Below are 24,022 nucleotides of genomic sequence, written 5' to 3'. Positions count from 1 at the left end.
ACATATGACAAGAAATGCTAACATAAACTGTTTCTTCAAAAATAGGTAGTTAGTTTCTGAAGTACTCTGACAGAGCTGTCCACACATGGCCTACAAGGGTTAAGTTGTGGGCCCAGGGCTCCTGCTGAGCCACTACTCCTCTCACTGCTCTGGCTACAACAGTGGCTAGAGTTTCCAGCCCCCACCCCCTATCTCCTCTGGCTTTAGCCGCTTGTCCCCACCCCAGGGCTGGGGGGCAATACAGCATGGTGCAGGCCAGAGAGCTAAGGGTGACCCCTCAGACTGAGCAGTGTTGGAGCTGTATGGGAGGGCACAGTATGCATGTGTGCAGGGGGCATCCACGTAATGTGTGGCCTAGGGAGGCCTATGCCTCACCCTGGTGCAGTCCAGGGCATTTGGCCCCCAGCTGCTTTGAAGCTGGATGGCTGCTCTACAGACATGGCGTTGGGAAAATCTGGGATCTGCTTTCATGATAATGCACATGATCATCTAAAAATCAATCTGCTGTGTACTAATGCTATTGTTAATACCCCTGCTACCAGGGCCTGCCACTTAAAGAAACACATGGGGAGAACATACTGATCTTTTCAATTATCGACTTTGTTCAAGGCATGATGAAATTGCCATTTTTGTATTGATGCTAAAAGTCTGCATAACAAAAGGCTCTTTGGAAAAAATAATGCTTTCTTGTTCAACTGAAAAGTTTTACATCCGATAAGCAGTTATAAATGGCTTACAAGTATGTTTCTTATGATTAAAAAATTGCCCTTACCTCTCTGTGAAAACTGTGTCCACATTTTAGCGCACACACAGCTTCCTTGCTTAAGTCCTCATGACATATTATGCATGGATCTTCCTCAGAGGCCTATAGATACAGACATAACATTTAAAAATTACTAGGAAGTTGTCAGTTAGCTGACTACTCATTTTTAACCCATTATACAGACTGGAATGGAACAACCAAATTAAAGTCTTATTTTTTCCCCATGGTACTTTTGTGACATTGAATCACAGACTCTTCCCTGAAAATGTATGGATAACAAACCCAATTCACTTAGAGATGTAAAAGCTCAGCAGCAAGTAAGAACAGCATTTCTGAGTTTACAGACTGCAGATTATGCAGTCAATGCTGTGAAACTAATATTACCAAATGCAGTAACGAGATACTTAGAAAGAGGTAAAATTTAGGCTTTGAGAATCTATACCTCTCTTGTATTCTGATTGCTACATACTTCAGTAACAGGCTTTTCCAAGTGCCTTAAATACCTGTAGGTCTGTTTGTCTGTCTCGCCTCTCAAATACATCTTTATACTGTACCATCTAAATAATGCTGCTACATAAATTGTATATGCTTCTAAAATAAAGTCTAGGAGCATAATAACTCTTCAGATGAGTCACTCAAGACATTTTCCTTAATTTTTAATCACCAATATACCTCACCCTGATATCTCCCACCATTTTAAAGATGACTGTGTCAGGGGTCAGCAATCTTTTTGGGCCGAGTGCCAAAAAACCCTGCAACCTCGACATGGAAGAAGTTGGTGTGCCAGGGACAGATGGCAGGGAAGCCACGAGGGCCTGCTCTTTGTTGTGGCAGCACAGCCCCAGCCCCTTGAGCACCACCTGCTCCGAGGCGCGCGTGCAGCCAGACCAGAAATACCAGGGTTTCGGACCTCACTGCAGCCACTGGCAGCCTGGTGGTTGCCTGCTGCAAGCAGCCTGGGCATTGGGCAGGACCCTGCCACCCCACAGAGCCCAGGCTGCTCACAGCAGGGCTTACAGCCTTCCCACCGCCTGCTGTGAGCAGCTCAGGCTTTATGTTGGCAGGGGCCTACCGAGAACTGGGGCCAGATGTGGCATGCCAAACAAAACGGCTTCATGTGCCATTGTCTGGCACGCATGCTGTGGGGTTGCTGACCCCTGGGCTATAACTGATGCAAAACAAAGCAAGGGACCTGTTAAGTCTAGCAGCAGCGCCAGAAGCACAGTATACAGACACTTCCCCTTTTTCTCCAAAAGCTAGATTCACATTTTAAAAGCTCTCACCTAAAATATTTGTTATAGCAATAAAGTAACAGGGAAAAAAAGCTGTCCTTCACAGTTGTGCCTATATCAGATCAATTATTGTCCTGCAGTTATTATCAAGTATTTACAGGATGTGTCAGTAATTACTGCTGTACACAAAGATCTAATCTTACTAATCAGATGTTATAAAAATCTATCCTCTTCTGCATAAAAATAAGGAATCAAGACTTTAAAAAAAAAACAAGAAAAGCTTCCATCTGAATTAAGATATAGTACACTTTGATTTAATTATAAACCCAGTGGCAAATGTGTCAAGGAACTCTTCGCATTTTATTATCATTTGAACATTTTTTTTTTAAGAGCAGAGAAAACCTTACACCAGAATCTCTTGATTTTTTCCATGTTGATTTTGATGTTTCTCCAACCAATCTCCAGGGATGCTCAGCTGGCTGTAAGGGACAAGACATTTTGGTTTTGGCAGTTTTATAGGCAGGCCTTGCCTTGGATGGGCTGGACACACTTCCTTCTGCAGGCTTGGATAGCTTCTGTGTCTGTCCTGCTGAAGCAGAGGATGCTGACTTTTCAGTTCTCTCTGCTGAGATCAGAACCTAGGCAGGTGTCATTAGGAAGCTGCTGTTAATTTAAAGCAGAAAGCCATGGATTGGCCAAAAACTTGTGTCCTTTTGGACTTTTGTTTCAGTTTTTAGTTATGACAAAAGAATTGAGAACATTTTTCATTGGCAACTCTGATAGTGAAACAAACAGTTCAACTGAAAAGAAAAGTGTACCTTTTTCTTCATTTGGTGATCCAAAATGAGTTCTGTCACACTGCTAAGGATTTCATCTTGGCTCAGCCCTGAAAGTGTGTTTCCTTTTTTAATTCGTACCTCTTTTATGAAATTAGTAAGGTCAAACCTTAAGAGGGAGAAATTAAATTGTATTTGGTGACAATTCTACAGCATACTGAGAAAGCAATACTACAAACTAGCACAGCATGTAAAAACCCTCAGCTTTCAGGCATTAAATTGATAGTAATAGCTCTGCACACATTTCCAGGCATCACTGTGCTGGATACCTGGAAATGTGTTCTCTCTGCTTGGATCCTAAAGCCAATCTGAAATAAGGAAACTAAAGCAACTAGATATTCTTGTAAAATATTCAAACTAATCTTAATGGGAAAGTAAGGAAGAGAGGCAAGGAATTTTGTGGATGATATCTTCTATTGGATGAATGCCTGGCTGGGATAAAGAAATGAAATATGAACTTTCATTTCTACTCAGGAGAACTTTTAAAAGTCTTTTCTCTGATGCCTGGTGAAGGGTGTTTGTGCCCAAAAGCTTGCAATTAAGTACATTTTTTTGCAAAAATCCTGTTGGTCTAATGAAAGATATCACCTCTACCATGAGCCCCGCTTGGGATAAAGTTAGACAAGCTTTTAAATGAAAGGTATTCTTCATTCAGAGGAACCTGATGAAGAATGCCTTGTCTTTATTGGCAGTTGGACCAATAAAAGGTATCACCCATAATAACTCTTGCCCCTTGCATAATTCCTGAACCATCACAGATGCAACATTACTTCAGCCCTACCAAGTAGGGAGAGAAGCTTCCCTGAAATTCATCTCGTCTCTTGCTGAAACAGGAGTCTTCTTGCTAGGAAACCCAAAACATTCTCTCCATGGATTTGTGACACCACAACCATCAAAACCCACAAGAGTAGAAAGGACTTAAAAGAAAGATACCTGGTATAATGTGGAAATATAGTCATTAGATGTGAAATGATATTATCAAATGCTTTTGGAACTGCTTTCTTGTTTGAACCTCTAGTAGAGTCCAACTGTGCCAGTGCTGGTGGTGGATCATTTTGGTGGCTCAGCTGGATATTTTGAGCAGCATGTCCAGAAATCTCAGATGGCTGAGCTACTAGCACTTGATCAGAGCATGATCTTCCCAAAGTTTCAGAAAGTATTTTTACTGATCCATTATTTGTAGAATAATTAGAACTTTTATGTGCTGTTTTACTTCTGCTCTGCTCACGAGGTGCAGAACGCACTGGACTTTGGTCTTTAGGGTTTGAAAATGGAGGCAGTAAGTTTGGATGCACAGGTGTAGATGAACACAATACGATGGCTGGATCATTAATAGGGGGCCAGCCTTGCAAGACCTAGAGGAAAAACATTTTTTTCAAGCATAAGTAGGAAATTAGTCAAACTATTTCTGAACATGTTAAGGCTATGGTTAACAACATGAACTGTCCTCTACTTAAGTCTTCATAGTAAGTGACAATAAGGTACCATTTTATACTACCCAGCTTTACCCAGGTCATCTTCACAGCACAAATACAAAAACCACAATACACATGGCCAAGAACTGCTCCAAACAGCATACGCACAGATGAGATTGGAGCACTCTCATGGGTTAGCAATAGGGGTGGCTCTGGACACTCATTGGGTTTTAAAGAAGAATGTTTTGAAATTGGTGGTGTGCATCAGGAGCCCAATAAATGGCATTTGGGTCTTCTGACTGGAGGTAGGTAAAAGTGAGTTTAATTTTTTTTTAAAATAAGTATTTTAAAACTTTAAATGTGCGTACATTAAGGAATAAATGACTGCTACAGTCTCTACAGGCTATGTATAATTCTTTTCATAAACTGATCAAACTCTCTCAAACAAATGGGTTCCTTGCCCCTCCTACTCTATTAGAAGGCTGTTTTAAAAACCTCACTGATTTCCACCCTAGATTTATTCATGGACAGTTTATCTCATCTCTCAGAAAGAATCCATTTTGAATAGCAAGACATGCTAAAAAGCATAAAGTTAAAACCCCTTAACTCATATGGACCCAGCAAAGTCAATTGAAGTTTTTAGTATAAATTATTGCTTTCTGAAAGAGAGGATTAGATTTAATATTTGTGTGGAAATGTAAATTAATTTGGTTTGTGCCAAGTGTAAACTTCTGTACAGCTGGTATACTCTGGATAATTTTAATTTTTTCATGTAGGTTAAACAAAGTTTAAATGAAACTTTAGTAGTAACAAGCCTTCATAAAATGAAGCACTGTCAAATTGCTAGTCATGGACAACTTCTTACTAAATTCTTCAGCAAGTTGTTTTACTAGTAATCAAATTTCAAAATGTACCCATCCTGCAGATTGTTATAATTCTGGTAATGTTATCTAACAGTGCACAAATCATCACTTAATAAAAAAAGCTGAAGCCAGATTTAAGTGCATAATAAAAACAGATCGTCAAAAGGAACCACTTTGTATTCGCATGAAAGGAAGGAATATTTTAAAAATCCGTAACGTCTGCCCACTAAAAAGGTTTTTAGAGCCGAGCATACTACGGAGGTGACAATTCATTTCTGAAATAAGTTATCCTTGCACTACTCTACAGTGACCTCAAACACCAGATTAAACAACACTCAGAGGTAAAAAAGTGAAATGCAGGCAGTATCCTCCTTGCACAATGCTTTCAGATGAAGAACCAAGAATCCAGAGCCAGCCAACCCACGTGGAAACACATGCCCGAGTTGAAACAGAACTCATCAATCCCAGAGTGGCCTTGTCAGCCATCTTCAGACCCACAAGTTAGGCAGTCATGGAAGACAACTATCCACAACTATGAGGGATTACCAATGATGATGGGATATAGAAATAAAAGCAGCATTGTTATGAAACACAAGAGATGTGTATAAATGAGGGCAGAAAGGTACTTAGAAAAAAACCCAAGATATTCCCAAAGGTGCAAGATTAAATGGTTAGTTAGTACATGCATGAACCATTCTGAAACCTTTAAGTTTATAATAATGTCTCCTGTACCCAATGCAACAGAGCCTTGATTCTGAAAGGGTTTTCTAGGTACAGAGTGTAAGCAACAATAGATGAAGAGGAAAACCAAGGCCCTGGGCATGTTATAGTTATCATATGATTAATGAGTTTATGGTGGGATTAACAAGAACAGAGTTACGTGTTCAGCTAATTTATGGTGCCATAAAGTGAAAAACTAGTTACAAAGCTATCCCTCAAAAAATGGGAAACTTCTCATGTGCATGGCACCATAAATTAAATGGGTGGCACCACTATACCAATGCCGACAATCAGCTGATGCCTGGCATGGGGTTGTGGGGGGATCAGCATCAGGACCAGGACTCCTCTGATCCTGATAGTGAAGCCTGGTTGGCAGAAGAGTGGGCTGCAAAAGTTCCCTAGCAGGGAAAGGTGAAGGTCTCTAGCTGCTGGGAACCTGGCAATTCTTGAGCCCAGCAGCCCTTCTTGCCTTGCCTGCAGCCCCTGCTGGAAGAGTTGAGATAAACATTCCCTTACAAAGCTGGTTGAAGACTCAGTTTTACTAAGGTCTCTGAAGGGAGAAACCAAATATTCAATTCAGTCTTACCTTACAACCAACTTTCTCTTTATACCATCACATGAGAGCAGGAAGAACAGAATATACACATTGCCTTGTTGTACACACATTCAAATTCCCCTGCTCTCACATGCATGCACACCTCCAGCTGTTATTACAGGGCTTACTGGTACATACTCAAGGAAGAAGGTTAATTGTTTCATTTACTTCTTTGACACAGAAAAAGGAAAATTATCAATGGCTACAAGATGCTTACTGAGACACTAGGAGGAGGCTGAAGGTCTGTAATTTGTATTTTAGAGAGATCATTTAGCACAGCACCATTTTTCACCATACGGATTCTCTCTTCATACTGGGCCTAAAGAAAAAAACATGAACAATTAAAAAAGATCAATAAATGCTACCAGATTTTGTGGGAGACAAAATATGTCCTATGTTACAGAAAAAACTGATTTTCTATTTGATATGCTAATAGGTTAAAAAAGGTAAGTCATTAAAGATTTAGGACTACTGAAAATATTTTCTCTGTGCACCCCAACTGCTTCAAATTACTTTTTTCTGCAAACAATTTACCCATTTGCAGTCTATACCCTCTTGCCCCCAAGTAGAAAACTCCCCACAAGTTAGCTGGTAAGTTAATGTGAAAAGATGGTTAAAACTTTTGGCCTGCAATGTTGCCAATGAAGCATTAAAGTCTGCATGAGTGAACACTCATGCCTGAATCTCATGCCTGATTTCAGTGAGGCATGAAAACACCCCTCATACCTCAATGAAATCAATGGGTGTTAATGGACATGGCTGCCTGCATGGCTGGCATGGCACTTACAGATCTGAGCCCTTTATGTTCTTTTATTTAAGTAAATGCATCAAAACAGTACCTATTTGAGATCTGTTTGCAACAAGAACTCTTTCCTTCAAACAACACACAAAGAACAGAAATATTAAATTGTAAAGGACATATTTAAGAATATACAATGATTTGCAAACAAAATTGGTCCCCACCCCCTACCAAGTATATATTGTTTTGCTTAACTTAACCACCACTTACACAACTCAGTTCTGCATTTTGTTAAGGAGAAAAATTAAGAACCCCTCATATAGGAAAACTGAAGAGTAGTAGACTTACCTCTACTTTCTCAATTTCTTTCTTGATATCTGAATGAAATGTTTCCCACTCATCTACCTGCGACTTCAGTTGAGGTGATGGTGAAACAGAGCTGCTAAGAGATTTCAAATCTGCCGTTAAATACACTATCAACTTAAGTTTGTATGAGATTTTTTAAACAGATAAATGGGTATATTTTCTAAGCCTTCTTTTCTCCTCCCAGGCAAGTCAAAACTAAAACTTCAATCAAGCAGAGTTTTATCTGATGATGGCATCAGTGACAGTCTGATGCATCTGTCCAGTTTTTGAATGTAAGAGTGTGTGAAAGTTACGAACGACATTTATTATGAGCATGTATGGTAATATGAACACTTGTTAGTTTGTTGTAATGTTAATGTATAACTCCATTAATCAAAACAAAACAAAAAAGCCTTAAAGGAAATAAGATTGTATTAAAACAGAAAACAAGATCAAATTACTGAATGTTTACATTTGCAAATTAAATCTAAGATATAGGTAACATCCTAGATGCAGTGCTGTGTCTGTTATACAGTTATCATATTTATTTTAAATTAACAATCTTGTTTTTATTTAGTAACTGCTGCAGAAATTCTAGTCACATTACATGCCACTTACCTGCTAATTACCTTTAGCCATTTAAGATTTGCTTCTGCATTTGCAACTATGCTGCATAACTTGCATACCTCAGCAGTCTTCCAGTTTTCAAGTACTGACACCTACAATTAAGTGTGATGACTGTAAAAATATACACTGCAAGTGCTTTCCTAGCATAAGCAATAAAACCAAGTTATTCATCTCAATTCAACCTCAATCTGTTCTCTAGTCAATGCACTGACCTGTGGTTTTTTATAATGCACTGAAGTAGATTTCTAATCAAGAAAGGTTAGCTGTAGAATACTGCAGTACTGAGTGAGGTATTGTATAAGAAAACAAAGGCTTTTAACAGTCTTGCCAATTAGAGGTGCACCAGTCCATATTGTATTGGCACTGCTAAAAAGAAAATTGGCATCATTGGCAATTGACTTTTTTTGGCTGATGTGCACAATAATGTCGCCAATAAATGTGGTGTGCATGCACGCAGCTGCAGCATGCATGCAGCTAGGAGCGCAGCCCAGCAGCTTCGAGAGCAGCGTCTGGCCAATAAGTCTGTTGGGGGGGCAGATTGAGGCCCCATGCGGTGAGGGAGGGAATGGGGCAGGTACATGACAGAGCCATGAGCAACTCATCCAGGGGCTGCTTGGGGGGGGGGGGGGAGGAAGGGGGTGGCTCCCGCTGCTGTGCGCACCCCCAAGGGAGGCATGGGGCACATGACCCCCAGATCTGCATGGGTTGAGGGTGGGCTGCCACTATAGCTGTAGCCCACCCCATAGCCCACATCCCTGCACTGCTGCCACCCGGCCCAAGCACAGCCCTGACCCCTGCCTGGGAAAATAGTCTTACTCTTGTATATTTGGGGGGGGGATGGGGAGTATATGTCACAGGGTTTGGTTGGGGAGTGGGTGTGGAAGGATGTGGCTGTGGAGTAGGGGTGTGTGGGAGGGAATGGTAGGGGGGCAGTGGGTGTTTTTGGGGGTATGGTGGAGGGGTGAGGTGTACGGGAGGGTGTGGGTGTGTTGGAGGTGGGTTGTGTGGTAGGTGTGGGATAGGGATGTGTGGTTGGGGTGGGAGTGTGTGGGTGTGTTGGGGGTATGAGGGGGGTGGGGTGTATGGGAGGGTGTGGGTCCTCAGAGTCCCCGGAGTGCATGAATCCCTGGATCCGTACATAGTGGCAGCGAGCAGGACCAGCTCTGACTGACCCCACAGCACACAGCTCCCCATGCTCCCACCCCAGTCCCAAGCCACAGGCGGTGGCAGCATGTGGGACCAGCACCATCCAACCCAACAGTGCTCCTGCCTAAGTCCCCAGCTGTATGCAGTGGCAGCATGTAAAGCCAGCTCCACCTGGCCCCATAGTGTGAGGTTCGACCTAGAAACTACTATGCAAAGCCTAAGCAAAAGTGAATGTTATGTGACGAATGCCCATCTGCAATGATAAGGAGCAGACAGTCTTAGATAGAGGAGGCTTGAAAACAAAAACAGAATCAGAGGTAATGGGACAAAGAGCTCATTATAATACTAAAAATCACCCCCCTAGGTGGGGAAGAAATATGCTAATGAAACATATATGTATGTTAATGAGATACATAGCTAAAACACAGGTATAGAGACATGCTCAGTAAAGAACTACTTGCGTCACTCCTTTTCAGCCAATTAGCAAACAAGGATGCTTATGAAGATTCAAACCCTTGTATATAAGGGGCTTAGTATTGCATATCTGGTGTGCTTGTTCGGTGAGATTATTCCGCTTGCACCTTTTATTGCTAGCAATAAATCTTTTTTATACTTTCACCCCTGGTATCTTTATTGGCCTTTGCATACCGGGCACGAACCCAGACTTGAGCTGGGGCTTAACAATAGCATGTGACAGCTCCTGCACTCCCACCTCAGCCCCTGGCTCCACGTGGTGACAAGGTGTAGGGCCAGCTCCACCTGGCTCCATAGCGTGCAGTTCCCCATGCTCCTGCTGTGTGCGGGGCCAGCCCAACCTGGCCCCATAGCGCACAGCTCCCTGCGCACCCACCCCCTCTCCTCCAACGGTAGTCCCTGGCCCCAGTTGGGTGTGGCCCTTACCTGAATTCCCACTCTCGCAGGCAGGGAGCCTGGGAACAGGCAGGGGGTGATCAGGCAAAAGCCTCTGCCAGGCACAGGCTTCTTGTCTCTAATACCCCCTGGCTCAGGGTTGGGACAGGTCAGGCCAGGGTAAGGTGGGGTGGTTGCTTAGCAACCAGAACCGCACCTCCTGCATGGTGATGCCAGCTTGTAGAGGGGCAGCGAGGGCCAGGGCTTTCAGAGGGCTTACGGAGGGGCCTCACGGGCTGGATGGAATTACCTGGTGGGCCGCATCCATCCAACAGGCCATATTTAGCCTGCCCTTGGCTTAAGTGCATAGCATCTTTCAGCCCCTACTGTCTGCTTCCCTGTACACCCTGATTAACTGCATAGTAACTGCATCCATCTCTTTTGCAACTAATTTTACTGCCTTTAACTGCACCAGAAGGTGTATGGAGGCAGCTGTCAAAGGGCTGATACTAGAAACCTTGAAAATGATGGAAGCTATTAAATTTCACAGCTACTTTCTCTCCTCATTTTCAAGGCCAATGAAACTATTAGAAGCCTTGAAAATTAGGGAAGCTAGTCAGTTTCAGGGCATTAGTACAGTGTTACTAGCACTGTATGCTTACTAAAAAACGCTCACCTTAAGTTTGAATAAGTGCATATTTCAGATAGCCCACAGTTTTTCACTTCTAAGCCAACATACTTAAATAGAGTATAGTGTAATCCCACTAACGGGAACAGTGTGCACACACAATGTACACAGACCTTGGAGGGTAAGACGCAGGAAGTATTTAAATTGCAATTATCATTTAGCATTAGATCCTATTTTAATTTTCTGACAACATTAGTTTGACCCAAACAATAAACAACTACTACAATACTTAAATAAAACAATCTTGATAATTTGCAATTAAGTAGACAAAAGCTTTGGATAACATACCAAATATAACAAGGCTATTGTTTAATTAAATTATGGTAATGCTTTTAGGCATACTTTAAAATGGCATGCAAGTCATTTTCTAATTGTAATGAAATCGCCAGAAGTGTCTATTCAACTCATGCTGAGATGTGAGCAGATTCAACAATTCCCACAAACAAGGTATAATGCAAATGAAAAAAAGTCTAGCGTAGCTATTTTTTTCCTTACCTCTGCTGCGACAGTTCTTTTGGCACACTCTTGGTATTGATCTTTGCTCTTTTTTATAAGCTCTTCCAGTTTTACTTTCTCATTTGCAAGTTTATTACTATGAAGTTAAAGGAAAATAAAGAGTTTAAATAATATATTGGAATATCATTTACAAATGAACAGTATTCCAAATAAACTACAATTTACGCATTCTTTTTAAAAACTAAACTTTTAAAAGTTCTCTCTTCTACTAAAATACACATCACTGATCACTTTCTACAGAGAGACGACAGTGTGAATGAGTCCTCAAATCTAAATTAAAATGTTTAAAAAAATAAACCTAAAGTCTTGTTCTTAAATTTTCACAGTGCCATGTTTTTCCTATAACTCCAAGTAGAAGGTAGTCCCTCTATTACACAGAAGCACTTAACCCATTTCTCAAAACTGTATGATCTCCTGACAGTTCCAAAAGAAAACCTGGTTGGGAAATGAAAAAGATGAGCAAGACTGGGGGAGTTGTAGAGAGGAAGATTCATATCCCAAGTTCCAAAAGCAAAGTAGGAAATGGAACAATGTACGCAAACCTGTATGTGGATTCAGTGACATGCACCTGATAATCTTCAGCAGAGGTCAGCAACATATAGCCCATGGCCCAAATCTGGCCCACCAAGCTAGAGGGCTTTGCCTGTGCCCATGCCGGGACTGGCAAGTGAGAAGCTGCACAGGAGCCAGGCCGCTGCCACTTCTATCCCTCACCTCCTTCATCCTGGGTTGTGGCATGGGCACAGCTTCCAGCCTGTGTGAAGCTGCACCAGGGCCAGGCAGTTTCCAGCTGCACTCATGCTACAGCCCAGAGTTGGGCGCATGGGGAGAAGCAATAGTGTAGACTCAGCTTCCTGATGTGGTTATAGCTCCCCACTGGCTGGAAGCTGTGCCCACACTACAGCTGGAAAACAAGAGGCAGAGAGAACTAAAAGGACAGTGGAGCTTCTCCTGGTAGAAACTGAAGGTCTGTGCTCATAGCTTTAGACCAAACAAAAAAATCTTGGTATTATCCCATATGTGGATAGTTAAAATATGTGATCCTAAATTAAGCCAAGATTATGGTACACACAAGTGTAAAAAGTTGTTTAATTGGTTCTAAGTGGTCATTTTACATTAAGTACGTTGCATTTTGATTTAGTATTAAATGTAGTTTGTATAGTAATACTTGCATATAACTTTAAAACCTAATGCAAAGCCTGATACACTCTTGTAAAAATAGAGATGATAGATACTTAATAAACTATGCTGCTGGATGTTGTGAAGTACAAGCAGCTCTTTTCAGACATTTTTAAAAAGCAATAACCACTAGGGGGCCCCTCCGCAACTGGTATTGAATTTAAATAAAAAATGATACTATTTACTACATTTTAAATAAATTTAATACCTTATTTTGAAAAGGCTTTTTGTATTCAAAAAGAATAAGGCATTTTGTATTCAAATGTGATACCCGTAATTGTTCTTGTACATTTAGAGCAACGGACACCGACATTAAGATAAGAACAACCCTAATAAAATGAGTTAACAGGATAATCAAATACCACTGTATCAGTGATGCAAAAAAGTTAAAACAAATTTACCTGATCTCAAGGAACTCCTCCAAAATAACTTTATACTGTTTGTCCTCCTCCTCAATATTCCTCAAATACCTACAGGCATTACAAGCAAGCAAATACAAATATGTATGGTTTGAGAAATGATGTCTTTTTTTTAAGCACAATGCATATTTTTCTATAACATATATAGCATGTGGCTTTGACAAGTTATAATTCTGTATTTAGCAAAATTAAAATATTATTTTCTTTTCTTCCAACCCCATCACTATCAGTAGGTTTAACTGCAAAGTGAGGTACAACTTTTTTAGGCTGCCAGAATCAAGCTTTTAGGAAACGAGTCCATCTACAAACAGTGAAAATAATAGCCATGTATTTCCACCCCATACCTGTTACTAAGCTAGTAATTATCAGTGATTTAGTAGATCTCAGAATCAGAACTTTTACATAAATTATGTTATTCATTTGTCTACAGAATCAATATCTAAAATGGTTTATTTCTAGCAGACTAATACAGTACATTTCAATATTATGAAGGAATTAATCCCATTAATAATAAAGTCATAAAAATGAAAAGCAGAACATCAGTTTTCAAAAGGAATACTCACGTTTCATTGGTATCTGCCTGCTTTTTGGCTGTACTCTTTATTGCTTTTAATCTCTCTTGATTTTCTTTTTTCTCTTGCTGCCACTTCTTTACTTCTGTTTCTAAATCTTGATGAAACCAATCCAGTTCTCTCTTTGAAATCTAAAGGCAGAAAATATTTAGAAAAGAGGTTTCTTGAATGAGAAACATTTCTTTCTAAATAATCAGGTAGAGCAAAGGTACCAATCGAAGAACAAACATTTCCTAGTTGATGAATCTAAAATAGAACATTGGGTCATGCCAGTATTTGAGAGTCTTCATTATCATTCACAAAAATTAATTAAGTTTTTCTGATTAGGCATAAAGGGTGTTTATACATATACTTGGGGGTGGGGCTTTAACTGGAGCAGCTTCAATACTCTTTTTAATTAAAGCACCTGGAACCTCACATGTATTGGCGTCCCCCCCATACTGAAAAATGGCAGTGGGGAACTTTTACTAAAGCTCACTGAATTAGCTTTAAAGCGCTCCTGCCACCATTTTTCAGTGTGGGGACGCTGGTACACAACATGCTGGAGTCTGCTGGAGCGTGGTAATTACCACGCTTCAGCAGAACACAGTCTACTCTGATGTGCTGTAATTGCATCGCAATGGAGCAGCCTTGCTGCATGTGCATAGGCGCTCAAAAAGTGCTTGCTGTTGAACTGTGGGCCGAGTTTCTAAGCTGGGGTATAAAAACTTACGGTTCCACATGCTGACTTCATAAAAATGTTAAGACAATACAGAAACTAATAAAATTTGGAGCCACTTAAGTAGGCTTTGCAGTGGTGACTACCACTTACATCTCTAAAGCTCTGTTGAACAATCACCTCCCTAAAGCTATTGTACTGCAATTGGTCTTATTAGCCATGTTTAACTATTACCTTATTTTCTTCAACTTTTTTTTTTAACTGCTCATTTAAAACACTGGTTTCTTCTGTGCTTCGGCATTGCAGCTGCTCATATTTTTCTTTTGCTTCCTTTAGTTGCTTCTGTAATACCTGATGTTCTTTTGCCATACGTAAAATATCTCCCTGAAAAAAGTACGTTATCAAAGATTTTGTTACACCACTCATTCAAAAGCAACGTAAATTCACAACATGTTAAAGGCAAAATTTAACATGAACTATGATCCAAAGTTTGAGAATTTTGTAGAAAAAAGCTAGAAAAGACTCTCCATTCAAGAAACCAACTATGATGATGAGCATAGATCTAGCCATGAAAAATTAGAGCCATTCTCCTCCTGATGTGGATACGCACTGCCATTTCTCTTTACCAACTTGAGCTTTCTACCCCTGCCCCCCACAACCAGATGGTGGAGTATTTAGTCAGGCTCAGTTTGGGATTGTTGGAAATGAAGCATTTTGAAGGTTACTGGTTGCAATAGCTGAATTATTTAAGAACTTGAACTCTGAAAATGCAGCTTCCTCCTTCATCACACGGCATGAATCTGACTGATAGAACTGACTGAACTAACTTTTTAGAGACATGTCTTTTTGCCAATCATGCTCGGACCTATTTCATATTCAACCTTATCCTTTCAATACTCCACTTTGTTAGCCCTTTTATCTTAAGTTTAAGTTTTTGGGTACATTTTAATATAGTTTGGAGGTGATTTTGGTGCTCTAAAATTTCCCCTCTACATATGAAGAGTCCTATATTAAAAGTAGTAACAAAACAAATGGTTTTTTTTAAATCAAATGCAAGGGTTTTTAATCAGTTAGGTACTGAATTAATGAAGTCTTCGCTTTCCATTAGGCTACTGATTATTATATAAAGATTTTTTTAAAAGTGCCTGAAGAAATTATGTATTTACTTACTTGTTGAGTTTCAAATGGATGAAAAGGCATAGTATTAGCTTCCCTGTCTGCTAATTCCCGCTGTACCTGGATTACAAAAATGCACAAATTATTTAAGAATAAAAGAAATTATATCCCCTATATTTTGTATCCATTCCCCAACAATTCAGTTCTGTAAGGAGGAAAGGACCTAACTGTTAAAAAAAAAAAAAAATGTTCATTCTTAGAACATATGGCTGTATCTCACCTACACTGTAAGAAGTCATGTTGAGAAAAATGTAAATTTCTTAAAGTGGCTTCACCCATGGAGTGAAGTTAGGATCTTTTCACTGAATATTCTCTAATCCCAAGCCAACAAATAGGAATTCACATTAAGACCAGCCCTTCTCTTACTATCTTTAAAAAGAAAGCTGTGTTTACTCTGCTCAGACTGTCTGAAACTTCAGAGCAAGCACTGCAGGACTGGAAAACCTCCGCTCCTATTGAAGTCAGGGAAAGATTTCATATGGACTTCAATGAGAAGAGTTAGGCCAACACTGTCAACATGGCATCCTTACAAATCAAAAATAGCCCAAGAATAGTATGTATGTTTGTAAATGCGTATTAGTTATAATTATCTACAGATAGCAGCAGACAGTCCTCTTAAAATTAGCCTTCTTGGAGTTGCTGGTAATAAGTATCATTGGCAATCCCTTGCAGTCAAGGATGATCCTCTTTCACAACTGTCTTATGTGTGAGTCTGAAAATGGTTGATGGGGCCCATCCAGGTTCAACACACACTGTTGCAGCTTGGGCACACATTTCCACGCAGGGTGGATGGCTCTGGGTTCTCGGTTTGGTCCATGACATGCCGTTTCCGCTGCTCCCATTTTTTCATCTCCTGTTGTCATTGGAAGGTTTCAAGGTACTGAGATCCTTGCAGCAGACTCTCCCTCCATCTGGGGTGGTCCTGGGTGATAGCCTCCCATGAGTTGATATCAATGCTGCATTTTTTCAAGCTGGCTTTGAAGACATCCTTGAAGCACTTTCTCTGTCCTCCTTGAGTGTATACCTTGACTGAGCTGGGGGAATAAAACTTGCTTCAGGAGTCCAGAGTTGGGCATCTGGATGATGTGGCTTGCCGAGGGAAGTTGATGTCAGAAGATCATTGCCTCTAGGCTTATGGTGCTTGCTTGTGAGAGGATGCTAATGTTGTTGCATCTGTCTACCCACTGGATTTGAAATACCTTCTGCAGGCAGTGATGATGGTACTTCTCCAGAGACTTGAGACTTTCCTGCATGTTGTCCACATCTCAGCTCCATACTGGAGATCATGACTGCTCAATAAGCCATAAGCTTGGTTTTCCATCTGATGTCACAATCTTCAAACACCCGTTTCCTCAGGCGTCTGAAGGCTGCACGTACACATTTAAGGCAATGCTGGATTTCTTTGTGTCGATGTCAGCCTTCTGTGAGAGATGGCTTCCAAGGTACAGGAAATACTCAACACTCTCCAGATTCTCAATGGAATTTGAATGACTGCAGTTGTGGACTGCTCACTAAGCACTGGTTGGTGGAGGACCCTAATCTTCTAAATAAGTGTCAGTCCCATTTTCTTGTATGCCTTGGTAAAGACGTCAATGATTGCCTGAAGGTCTGCTTCAGAGTGAGCGAATGATCTTTCCTGAGGTGGACAGCAAGGTGATCCTTCTGTTATTTCCACAGTCAGATCCATCTCCTTTCTTGAAGATTGTGACAATGATGGCATGGCTGAGGTCATCTGGGATTTCCTCCTCATACTAGATCCTTAATATGAGGGTGTAGAGCTATGACACAAACTCATCTCCACCCCCACCCCCTTGAAGATTTCATCAGGAGTCCATCAGCTCCAGATGCTGTATTCTTTATCTGTCTGATGGCTTTCCTCACCTTGCCTAGGGCTGGAGAAATTCCAAGATCACTTCTAACTAGATGTTATGGAATAGAATGGAAAACACTCCTGTCAAAAAACAGTCTCAACTGAAAAGGTCTTCAAAATGCTCCTTCCAATGGGCATAGATGGCTCCCCTTTTCATGATCAGCTCTCCTCTACCCTTAGGCTTCAAAGGGGTTGGTCCCAGAGTGCTCGGACCATAGATGGCTTTGGTGGGAGTGAAAAAGCTGCACATAACATGGAAGTCAGCAAGATGTTCAATCACTTTCACCTCATCTTCTCACAATCTGTTCTTCATATTGCGGGTCCTCCTCTGGACCTCTGACTGGAATATTCAAGAGTTGATTGACTGCAAACGCAAGGCCTTTTTGTGCTTGGCAGAGCAACATCAACTCCAAGCAAATGAAATTGAATCACCAACGAGCCAAGGCACTCTCATCAAACCAGTCTTGATTTTTCCTGGTAGATAATCCAAGAGTCTCTTTGCAGGTGCTGCTGCCAGTGGACTTGAAGGCACGCCAAACATTACTGACGTTCTCCCATCAATTTTGACTGGAATTTGCCAGTTTTCTGTCAGCATTACTTCTGCTGCAGCCATCATTTGGGAGCCAGTTTGAACAACATAACTGAGTGCATCAGTCAGTGATCAGTCCAGCAATCATCAGCTCCTAGCATAGCTCAGGTGATGTGGACTTCTTTGCAATCTCAGGCACGAACAATGACACAGTCAATCAAGTGCCAATGGTTGAATTGTGGGTGTTGCCATGATGTCTTGTGCTTCTTTTTAACTGACAGAACAGGGTGTGCGGAACATGGACTCACCATCACCAACATCTGGTCAAAAGGAGGATGCCACTGGAGTTGATCTTTCCCATTCCTTCCTTGCCAATGGTTCCATTCCAGAGGTTTGAGTCCCCTCCAACTCGGGTGATGAAATCAACAAGGAGAGTAAGTCTGCCTCTCTGGGACCCCAGATAGAACTTGGTCAAAGTTGCTGTAGAATTTCTCCTTGGTTTCATCAGCAGAGTTGAGTCAAGGCATACGTGCCAATGACAATGGTGTAATTGGCTCCCTGACAGTTTAAGGGGGAGAGGCACTCATTAATTCTGATAGAGAACTTGCTGAGTTAGTTTATGAGTTCATTTTTGATGGCAAAACCAACTCCATGAAGCTGGCATTCTCCTTCCTGAAGAAAGTATAGCTGCCTCCTTGTTTAAGCTGTCTTATCTCCCACTCACTGGGTTCTTGCTCAGTGCAGTGACATCCATGTTGTGTTGACCAAGTTCTTAAGCAACAATTGTGGTGTAGCGCTCTGGGTGTTCACTATTAGGATTGTCCATGAGTGTCCTGATATCCAAGGTCCCCAAACTGATGGTGTCTCTTTGTTGATTTTTGACCATAGTAAAGTTGATCTCACTGGATGCAGTTAGCCAGTCAGGTAAAAAAGGTAGCCAGACTATGCTTAAGGCAGCTTTTCTAGCCTACTCCCCATGTGGGGTGAGCAGAGTGGACCCTGAAGAGGGCTGCTCAGTCACAGCTGCCAGATCACACTGCTGGCTCCAAGTGTTAGATGAGCTTCTTGTAACTGCCATCTTTGTGGCAGTTCATGGACTAGGAACTTCCAGACTTCACAATCCTCCTCCCATCATCACAAGCTTGTCACCAAAGGACCTGAAGAATGTGCTGGAAAAGCTGTTTTCATGGAAGACGCCTGTGCTTGGTTGTACAATATCAAAGTCAAAAGGGTCTTCATTCTTGTTTGAATACTAATTTATTACTCTGACATTGGGCTCTTATATTGCCAATGTTATGTTTCCTTAAGATGCATGCAATGGACTTCAGAAATGCAAACTGCAATTAGAAGGTACTGTCAAAAGCTTATCTGCAGCAAGAAATACTTTTCTATGTCCCTGAACTTTATGATTCCTGGACTATGTGCAAAGATGGTCTTTTCTTTTTACTGTCATCATCATACAAACAACTTTTTTTTAATTCATTATAACCCCTAGGAAATCCATAATAACTAAGATAGGAAATAAAATGCCACCAGCACCGTATATTTTTAATATTCTGTTATACCAAAAGAGCTAGATCAAATTTATTTTTGCTGATTTTGTAGATTTAAATATGAAACTGAAATGTTAACTAAAATGTAAATATGTCTCATTACTAGGTAAGCAAAATGTATTGTTAAGTATTCTATAGTTTGCAGGACATCTTATGAAATTAATAGAACACAGCATTTGTTTTCCGGTTGCTAAAAAAGGGTATTGTAAGCGGACTCTTATTCCCTACTTTCTTGCTTGAATAAAATTATAGAGAAGTTTATTGGGGGGAGCGGGGGGGGAAGAAGAGGTGAGAGGTTGATGAAAAATAGGTAAACTAGTCAACTTTCAAAATATCTTCTCATGTCCATACAAATATTTCAGCCTTCTTCCATTAATATGACCAACTGATATCAATTTAACTATGGTAAGTGTCAGTTGACTGATTTGGGAGAACTATAAAACATCCAATCCTGCAAATGTTTTATGAACCCACCCTTTAAGTGAAATTTAATGTTGTTTACCAGAAGACTAAGAAAATACAGATGTTTTGAATTGAACATTTCTCTTCACCACAATTTAGATGCAATTTTTTTTCTTTAATTTATTTAAGATTTAATTCTTTCTGAAGTAAGTAAAATTAAGAGGAAAGGAACTGTCCTGACCTTTAAAATAAATTTAATATTGACCTGTACCACCTGTACTACCTCACTGTAAAGGATTAGTACCAAATACAAGATCCCATACATTGTCATGATCAATTAAGAGCCCTCAAAAGATTCTCTTCCTTTTTACTTCTTACCTGGACAGCTATCATCCTTGTGTGTGGATGGTTTTTCACTACAGATGAATTTTTATTTTCTATTTTCTTTTTAATAGCAGATATATCATATTTAGCTTCACTCGTATTATTCACCCCATCAAGATTATTTCCACAGAACTCAAAATCTAAGTTCTCCACTACATACCGAGTATCCTGGTATGTTTGCATTAGATTTGGTACGAGAATGCCAGAGCTGCACCTTCTGTCTGATGTTGCAGTTTCATCAATATCAAGATGTGCTTTATAATCAGCATATATATAACTAGGTTGGCTAGCAACATTTGGAACAGAAGGCAGCTGAGAGAGGATTGGCAACATTGTTTCATTCTGATAAACTGAGGAATCAGTCAGAAGTATGCTGCGGTTATTAGGAATTACTGAGGGTAGTAATACATCTGAAAAAGATACTGCTTCTTCTGTGGTAACAGTGCTCTCATTTGGCAAAGAATGCAATGGACTATAAGAAATATGTGAGGAATGTCCTATGGCTGAACATTCTTGAGTCTCATAGCTTGCTAATGTATCATCAGCAGGAACTGGCATATAAGGTTTATTAATATAAGACACTGGTTTGAACTCCTTAGCAGCTGGGTTTAACTGTAGTTTGCTTTTAGAAGAGTTTCCTTGAATATTTGGCCAGGCTATGCAATTTTCTTCTTCATTTCTAGTATCTTTAGTTTCAGCTAGGATATCTGCATTTTCTTTAAGTAGAATGGCATGCTTCATCAAACCAATACAGTTGTCCATCAAAACAAAATGAGCGGATCTCAGAAGGAAAGGTTTTAAACCTCCAGCATTCTCCACAATCTTACGAGCTTCTTCAGGGAAATGTTCATACTCTCCAACTAATAATTTATCATCAATCTCCATGGGTCCATGTTCCTCCAATATCTGAGAGAAATAGCTTTAAAAAAAAAAAATTAGGAATTACACCCATTAATCAAAACATTTTTCATTTCACTTTCAAGTCATACTTGAGATTTACATTACTAAAAATAATTTGTATAAAATGAAATAGCTTTAGCAATTATTTTAAGTAATTTTTCATCCTAGATATTTGTTCTTTATATCTCTACTTTGTTACCACAGTGATTCATACTAACTTTTCTTAAATCATAAGAATGTTAGCACTACAAACTGAAGTTTTTACCTACATATTAAGTTGCAAAGTGGAATTTCGCAACTAATATTTCATTTCTCCAAAGAGAAGCAAATATTATACATTTTATTTCAACCATTAACACAGAAAAAGTAGAACATACTTTAGCTAGCTGCAAGATGTAAACAGCAAAAGCTATCAAGCAGGCAAACTAACTACAGAAAACACTGGGTTGAGATTAAAAAGAAGTCAGCATTGCTGTTTTAAACACTGCAAAGTTAAGTAAACATAAAAGGGAGAAGAATGAAAATAAACTTTATAAAAATAAAACAGGCAGGAAAATTATGATTCCTAAAGACTTGATAGAGTGCCTTACAAATCCACTGTAGTATTCACTAGTTCCCTGTATACCCATTTATGAGCTTTCAGAGGATAAAGCTCCTTTGTACCTATATTGTAATGCTTTGATAAGGAATGTGTTGATTAAAAAACACTGTCATGTGACTGCTTGTAAGTTGGAAATAGCTCCAAAGATGATCTCCTATTTATGTTTTTCACTAGAACAAAAAAAAACAAAAAAAGATTAAAAAGTGGTCCACATTCCTAACTCTTCAGAAATAATACAACTAAGCAATTATTTATAACAGCCAAAGGAAGAGTTTGGGTTTTTACATCTAAACCTTTAAGCTTGCTGTGAACTGCATAGCAATTACTCACAGCAAGCATAGTTCCACTGTCCAGAAGAGGTATTACAAACAGAAACAAACCTTTAGTCAGCAAGTAAACCCTCCAGACAGAGAGGGACTGTGTAATTGTAGATCAACTCACTGACTGTCCAATCAATTAGATCAATTTAACATGATCTTTCCATTTGAGATCTTAACTCTATACACTGTATATAAAACCAATGCTTATTGCAATTAGTTAAGACAAAAATACCCACTTTACCCATGTTCCCCTCAAAACGCTTCGTTTGCTGTAACAGTACGTATATACATGTGTTACCTTTAAAACAGATCATTGAAAACTCCTTGCTCAAACAAAATCCACCCCTCTTTTTTTAAGCTACTACCATTAGTTGCAACACTTGTGATTACTGAAAAGATTGTAGAAAAATATAACCTTTTGGAGATCTTTATTTTGGATATTTGACAGTACTACATAAAATCACGTTCACCCTTTCACATATCTGTGATGATCTTTTGCGCAGGGACAGGGGAGACAAAACAGTATTTAAATAGTAAAGAAATGCTACTGAGAACTCAAATTGCCAAACCAACCTAAGGAACAAGTACAATACCTAAAACTATGGTCTTTGATGATAGCTCCATCTCAAGTTGTCAAACTCCATTGTTAGACATAGCTGATTCATCTCAAAAGCATTTTAATTTCTGTTGAAAACTGTTTAAGGGACATGCATTTATCTTAGCCCTAGTGAAATTCCTGGATGACCCACCCATCTATTATTGTTTAGGAAAACAAATTAGATCTTTTAAGATTAGATTTTTAAGTGGAAGTCTGAACGCCAAAAAGAAAGAAGAAACCCCATGATATCTGGATCACAGCTGTTCACCTCTAAGTTCATTCATTCCAGCTGAATCAAGGGTGAACTCTTTTCAGTTCCCAGTAGGTGGCTGTGCAACTCAAGATACTGCCAACCATTTACACTCAGGGACCTTTTAATTCAAATTTGAAGTGTATAAGAAGAGATGTGACCTTATATCAGGTAAGCATTAGCAAAATTAAAAAGTGGATTCTGTCACCAAGACCATGAAATCTGATGCCCTTCAGAACAAGCTTCCAGCTATCCACTTTATGGAATGTCTTACATGACTTTATATGGATACAATCATACCCTCAACTTATTTGTATCTTTCAAAAGTTCACTTATATTTACTGTCAGTTATTTCAAAACGTATCAAGTAGGATGTTTTATTTCTGACCACCGCTTCAACCTCTCTTATGTGGATAATGGAAATGAAATCTATTGAATCTTAACTGAGATCAGAAGAACTTAAGAACTTACCTGCATTTAAATTGGTATGTTTACATTGGTAATTGAAAAATTACTCACAGAGAAAAAAAACCTAGCAATTTTGAACTGATGAACACAAAAATTTAATACCTACTCATATAAACTTTTACATGTTGGGTCTGGGTTATTATCCAAAAATCTCTGATAATCATCGCTGTCAGAAATACTATCATGCAAAGCCTCAAATTCTTCCACTTGATCACGAAGATATTCTGGAATTATGAATGGCTCATAAGGATTCATAAAACTTCTGTTGGGGAAAAAATATATATAGAGAGAAATGTTATGAATATCAGTTCACCCATAGTTTGTAAAATCTTAATTATTCATACTTAAAGAAATATTTCATGTTGTATTATGTCATTTTAGAAAGCATTAAATTACCATTTAATATGGAATAAGTTTACATATTAAATATGTGGAATAAGCTCCTTACAGAGGTGTTGCAATCACCTACCCTGGAAATCTTGCTGGGGTCACCTGACCTCACCTGTCTTTCCTGCCTGGTGCAGGGGGCTGGACCCAATGATTTGCCGAGGTTCCTTCCAGCCCCTAACAATCTAAGAATCTATGAATCATAAATACTGCTCACCTTAACACTGGCTGAAAAAAACATCATTGCCAAAAATTAAACTGCTAAATTAGAGGTTGAAATTTATTGTCCCAATATAAAATACAAATCATAAAAATAACACTCCGGAACAGATTTTGTCTCCAAAATGTTTTAACTTCAACTACTCAGAGTAAGGTAAATACATAATATACTCACATTACATATAAGATTTGAGACAGGGGTT

At 39.6% G+C, this 24,022-nt stretch overlaps 2 protein-coding genes across 9 annotated transcripts in view; one reads left to right on the top strand and one right to left on the bottom strand.

Annotated features, from left to right (window-relative positions):
- TTC3 (tetratricopeptide repeat domain 3) overlaps positions 1–24,022 on the bottom strand; it is a 101,664-nt gene that overhangs the window by 1,429 nt on the left and 76,213 nt on the right. For 4 of the 7 annotated variants that reach the window (XM_019476112.2, XM_019476113.2, XM_019476115.2 and 1 more), the window contains 14 exons: positions 23,320–23,475; positions 20,071–20,995; positions 15,333–15,398; positions 14,397–14,546; positions 13,496–13,635; positions 12,915–12,983; positions 11,314–11,410; positions 8,127–8,227; positions 7,512–7,605; positions 6,642–6,743; positions 3,765–4,186; positions 2,814–2,940; positions 2,403–2,633; positions 773–865 (listed from right to left, as the gene is read on the bottom strand). In XM_019476112.2, coding sequence (XP_019331657.2) covers positions 773–865; positions 2,403–2,633; positions 2,814–2,940; positions 3,765–4,186; positions 6,642–6,743; positions 7,512–7,605; positions 8,127–8,227; positions 11,314–11,410; positions 12,915–12,983; positions 13,496–13,635; positions 14,397–14,546; positions 15,333–15,398; positions 20,071–20,995; positions 23,320–23,475 — 2,773 coding nt within the window. The remainder of the gene's footprint in view (positions 1–772; positions 866–2,402; positions 2,634–2,813; positions 2,941–3,764; positions 4,187–6,641; positions 6,744–7,511; positions 7,606–8,126; positions 8,228–11,313; positions 11,411–12,914; positions 12,984–13,495; positions 13,636–14,396; positions 14,547–15,332; positions 15,399–20,070; positions 20,996–23,319; positions 23,476–24,022) is intronic. The other 3 variants (XM_019476114.2, XM_019476116.2, XM_019476117.2) reach the window with 3 other exon arrangements.
- The window catches only part of VPS26C (VPS26 endosomal protein sorting factor C), a 105,424-nt gene that overhangs the window by 44,494 nt on the left and 36,908 nt on the right, over positions 1–24,022 (top strand). Inside the window, exon 8 of one of the 2 annotated variants that reach the window (XM_019476119.2) lies at positions 7,714–8,310. The exons of the other annotated variant lie outside the window; for it this stretch is intronic. Within the exon in view, the coding sequence (XP_019331664.1) occupies positions 7,714–7,799 (86 nt within the window). The 3' untranslated portion in view covers positions 7,800–8,310. Of the gene's footprint in view, positions 1–7,713; positions 8,311–24,022 lie in introns of those variants that run through there. 2 annotated transcript variants of the gene reach the window in all.

This window comes from Alligator mississippiensis, chromosome 1 (assembly GCF_030867095.1).
Source record: "Alligator mississippiensis isolate rAllMis1 chromosome 1, rAllMis1, whole genome shotgun sequence".
Lineage (NCBI taxonomy): Eukaryota > Metazoa > Chordata > Crocodylia > Alligatoridae > Alligator > Alligator mississippiensis.
The sequence above is the reverse complement of the archived record's forward strand: the minus strand, read 5'-3'. Positions and strand labels throughout refer to the sequence as shown.